The sequence below is a fragment of the Scylla paramamosain genome, chromosome 39 (assembly GCF_035594125.1).
Source record: "Scylla paramamosain isolate STU-SP2022 chromosome 39, ASM3559412v1, whole genome shotgun sequence".
NCBI classification, from domain to species: Eukaryota; Metazoa; Arthropoda; class Malacostraca; order Decapoda; family Portunidae; genus Scylla; species Scylla paramamosain.
In genome coordinates this window covers 2,780,001-2,785,000 of record NC_087189.1, presented here as the reverse complement: position 1 = coordinate 2,785,000, position 5,000 = coordinate 2,780,001, and the positions used below count along the sequence as shown (strand labels likewise).

Here is a 5,000-nt window from a genome sequence, read left to right as displayed (position 1 = left end):
GGGGCGGGGCGGGGCGCGGCGGGTTAGTGGCGTCCCTGCAGGTGGTTCCTCATGGGGGCACTTACAGGAAGGGCCGGCGTGCACTGGTTAACTGTCTGGTCACCATTTTCTCGTGAAGGCGCCATTTCCTCGCGGCGCAACACAGAAAAGTCACGGAAACACACACACAGACACACAGACAGACACACACACATCTGAGTGTTACCTGCTAGGGCGGACGCCACGAGGGCGGTGAAGAGTAATACGGAGCGCATCTGGGCGACTCACACTGTCACAGGACAGGTCTAGTCGGCGCTCCACTGGCTGCCAGGGACCTTCGCCGCCACCTTTATATACTGCTGCCGCTCACCCAGGGCACAGTCAAGAGTGTGGTGCCCCCCCTACACACGACCCTTGGCTGACCCTCCACTCTTATCGCTCACCGGGGGCCATTTCGCTCAGCCTAGCCGAGGGTGTGGCTGCCGCTGTGGCGTGGGAAGCGTCGCTACGCTGTGACACTCCCCTGCAGGTGACACTCGCCCGCCACTCAAGTGACAAATACCCCAATGATTGACCTCCCCTCCCTCAACCCTTCCCCCTCCTTCTATCTCCCCTTGTCCCTGCCACCCTCCCTCCCTCCCTCCTCCTCCTCCTCCTCCTCCTCCTCCTCCTCCTCCTCCTCCTCCTCCTCCTCCTGGGCCTCGCCTCCCCCCTGTGGCCATGCCGCGGACACGGTCACTTGGGGGTGCACTCCTGAAGGCCCCGCCACCTGGAGGGCCGCGCCCTGCACCTCATGGGCCGCCAACGTTTCTAGAAGATTTTACGTAAGAATAGACCACACAGGGCCAGGCCGAGCTGATTGACCAGGCATCTTGCACAACACACTCCCTTCGTGATAAACTTTAAACTTTAACACAAAGATGTCACCTGCGGGCCTCGCCAACACCTGCATCTCACCTCAGCAGGTAAACACACGTAGAAGTAATTATGATAGATACTGGCTTACCTGTATACTACACGGCCCTCCCTCCCTCCCTCCCTCCCTCCCTCCCTTCCTCGCTCTCTCCCTAACAGCCTCTCCGCCTCCCCCACCCCTCTGGCGACCTGGTAACAAGTATACATTTATATTTACACGAGGCGCACCTGGAATGATAAAGGCTGTCTCGACATGGCGCCCAAATCAAGCGATACCACCCAGGGTCACCGACCCCCGCCCGCCTTTGACGAGACCCTTGACCTCCCCAGTTCCGTGTCACGCCCCACCTTGCCCCGCCCAAGCTTGTTCTACCCAGGCTTGTTCTAGCTCAGATTGGTCTAACCCAGCCTGTCTTCATCCTTGCTTCTTGATGTCTTCATTTTGACCACTTCACCTCTTGGTCAGTTCGTGAATACGGATATCAAACTAAGTTGAGACTGACTCTGTCTCTCTCTCTCTCTCTCTCTCAGGTCATCTCTACCTCCTTATCCTTGTCATCTTCTTCATTCCTCCTCCTCCTCCCCCTCCTCCTCCTCTCCGTACTACAGGAAATAACAATTGTTCGATGAAGTTGACATCGTGATCACACACACACACACACACACACACACACACACACACACACACACACACACACACACACACACACACACACACACACACACACACACACACTCACGCATGCGCGCGCAAGCTCATGCGCCCCCGCACGCACGCTGCCATCTCGCTTGTTGTTGCTGTTGTTGTTGTTGTTGTTGTTGTTGTTGTTGTTGTTGTTGTTGTTGTTGTTGTTTGTTGTTGTTGTTGTTGTTGTTGTTGTTGTTGTTGTTGTTGTTATTGCTGTTGTTGTTGGTGTTGTTGTTGGTGTTGTTGTTGTTGCTCTCTCTCTCTCTCTCTCTCTCTCTCTCTCTCTCTCTCTCTCTCTCTCTCTCTCTCTCTCAAAAGCACGTGACTGATAATATGCGTGGGAGGGAGAGAGAGAGAGAGAGAGAGAGAGAGAGAGAGAGAGAGAGAGAGAGAGAGAGAGAGAGAGAGAGAGAGAGAGAGAGAGAGAGAGGTAGTTCCGCGTCATATACTAGCGATTATTATTATTATTATTATTATTATTATTATTATTATTATTATTATTATTATTATTATTATCATTATCATCATTATTATCATCATTATCATTATTATTATTATTTTTTTATTATTATTATTATCATTATCATTATTATTACTATTATTATTATTATCATTATTATTATTATTATCATTACTTACTTGTGACACGCAGGGTGGAATAAGAAAATGTATACAATGAAGGGATGGCGTTTCTACAGTAAGCAGTAAAATATATACGTGTATAGATAATTAGATAAATAGATAAATAGATAGATAGATAGATGGATAGACAGATAGGTAGATAGACATACAAAGAGACGGATAGGCAGACGGAAATGTACATAGAAAGAGAGAGACACGTAATGGTTAGTATACATTTTCGTAATTATGTCAAAGAAGAAGAAAGAAAGAAAAAATGGAAAAAGAAAGATTTAATGAACAGAGAGAGAGAGAGAGAGAGAGAGAGAGAGAGAGAGAGAGAGAGAGAGAGAGAGAGAGAGAGAGAGAGAAACACGTAATGAAGATGAATGATAATGCACAAGGTGTTTAAAAAAAAATATGGATTTGAAGATTTTGAAACACCCTCTACTTACTCACTTAAACAGCTATACGAGTATTACATTTTTTTTTCATAATGTTCTAAACACGAAAATACGGGATAAATTCAATACATTTATCTTTTGAAACACCCTGTACTTACTTATTTAAACATCTTCCCTACATTGTTTTCTTTTTTTGTACTTACTTATTTAAACATCTTCCCTACGTTTTTCTTTTTCATTCTTTCTTTCTTTTTTTTTTCATACTGTTCTAAACACGAAAATATGGGATTAATTCATTACATCTATCTTTTGAAACACCCTGTACTTCTTTAAACATCTTCCCTACGTTTTTTTTTCATTGTTTTTTTTCTTCATACTGTTCTAAACACAAAAATACGGGATGAATTCAATACACCTATCTTTTGAAACACCCTGTACTTACTTATTTAAACATCTTCCCTACTTTTTTTTTCATTGTTTCTTTCTTTTTCTTTTTCTTTTTTTTTTTTTTTTTTTTCCATACTGTTATAAACACGAAAACACGGGATTCATTCTTGTACATACAGCAGTTTCAAATACATCAATCTTTTTTTTTTTTTTACCACCCTGTACTTACTTGTCGAAATATATTTACATTATTTTTGTATTTTATTTTATTTATTTATTTATTTATTTTAAGTATGAACCAAAAAAAAAAAAATGAAATAAATAAATAAAAATGGTGATCTTTCCCTAAAAAAAAAAAATATATATATATATATATATATAGTGTAGTAATGCTGTAGATTAAAGAGGTCTGTGTGTGTGTGTATGTGTGTGTGTGTGTGTGTGTGTGTGTGTGTGTGTGTGTGTGTGTGTGTGTGTGTGTGTGTGTGTGTGTGTGTGTGTGTGTGTGTTACGTATTATCTTAGACGATCATCATCTCACACAAACATGATAAGAAATTGTGACCTATATGCTCTCTCTCTCTCTCTCTCTCTCTCTCTCTCTCTCTCTCTCTCTCTCTCTCTCTCTCTCTCTCTCTCTCTCAGTTTCTCAGATTTTTCAATTAGTATTTTTAATTTTTGTATTTTTTTTGTAATTTCCAGAGAGAGAGAGAGAGAGAGAGAGAGAGAGAGAGAGAGAGAGAGAGAGAGAGAGAGAGAGAGAGAGACAGGTATGAATGAACAAAACAGAAGGAAGAATATCTATCTCTGTCTACATGTCTGTCTGTCTGTCTGTATGTCTGTCTATGTCTGTATGTATGTATGTATGTCCCGTGATAGACTCAAGTACACACACACACACATATATTTGTATAGATAGCGGCGATGTACGTATGTATGTATGTATGTATGTATGTGCGTATGTATGTATAGACACCGAACCTCATATAATATAAAGTAAGGACATGTTTAAGATTATCTGGAGGGAACACACACACACACACACACACACACACACACACACACACACACACACACACACACACACACACACACACACACACACAACGATCATTTTCAATTGGCTGTTTAGATTAACAAGGTGTTTGTGTTTTCGTGGGAGGGAATGACATTGAAAGGGCCGAGCATGATAAGACAAGCAGAGAGAGAGAGAGAGAGAGAGAGAGAGAGAGAGAGAGAGAGAGAGAGAGAGAGAGATTGGGTGGCTTATTAATAAACTTACTTAATTTATTGAGAAAACATTAAAAAAATCATGTTGAAATAAAAGAGAAAAAACAAATGAAAGTCCAGAGAGAGAGAGAGAGAGAGAGAGAGAGAGAGAGAGAGAGAGAGAGAGAGAGAGAGAGAGAGAGAGAGAGAGGGGGGAGGGGAAGGAAGGATGAATGAAGACAACAAGCTAACAAGTCACACACACACACACACACACACACACACACACACCATTACCCATCAATCACTGGGCCAACACGTGACTAGACAGACAGAGAGAGAGAGAGAGAGAGAGAGAGAGAGAGAGAGAGAGAGAGAGGAAGGGAAGAATCTAAATAATAAATAAAAAAAAATATCAGAAAATGAGAAAAGAATTGATTTAAAGTGAGCGAATGAGTGAGCGAGTGAGTGAGTGAGTGAGTGAGTCATTTATAGATAGAAACTCATACCTAATCTCTCTCTCTCTCTCTCTCTCTCTCTCTCTTAAGTGGAGTGATAAAGCTGCCTTTTTTTATACAAGAGTAAATATTATATAATCTTAAATACCCTTTTGAGTGTTAGAGTACTTTTATAAATTACGCAAATGATTAGAGAGGGAGTGGGAGAGGGAGAGGGAGAGGGAGAGGGAGAGAGGGAGAGAAAGGTTAAGGATCATACAGTATCTGATGAAAACTTATTTATATCTTACCATAGAGGAAAGGGTCAAGGTTTTGTGATTGAAAAATAGTATTACGTTGTAGA

The 5,000-nt window shown here is 42.1% G+C and overlaps 1 protein-coding gene and 1 long non-coding RNA gene across 3 annotated transcripts in view; one reads left to right on the top strand and one right to left on the bottom strand.

The window, feature by feature from the left end:
* Positions 1-362, bottom strand: part of LOC135092333 (uncharacterized) — a 21,780-nt gene extending 21,418 nt beyond the window's left edge. The window contains exon 1 of the mRNA XM_063990785.1: positions 206-362. Coding sequence (XP_063846855.1) covers positions 206-254 — 49 coding nt within the window. The 5' untranslated portion in view covers positions 255-362. The remainder of the gene's footprint in view (positions 1-205) is intronic.
* Positions 363-810: 448 nt separating this feature from the next.
* The window catches only part of LOC135092338 (uncharacterized), a 15,024-nt gene continuing 10,834 nt past the window's right edge, over positions 811-5,000 (top strand). Inside the window, exon 1 of one of the 2 annotated variants that reach the window (XR_010262818.1) lies at positions 811-944. This is a non-coding gene — a long non-coding RNA (uncharacterized LOC135092338). The remainder of the gene's footprint in view (positions 945-5,000) is intronic. The other variant, XR_010262817.1, reaches the window with a different exon arrangement.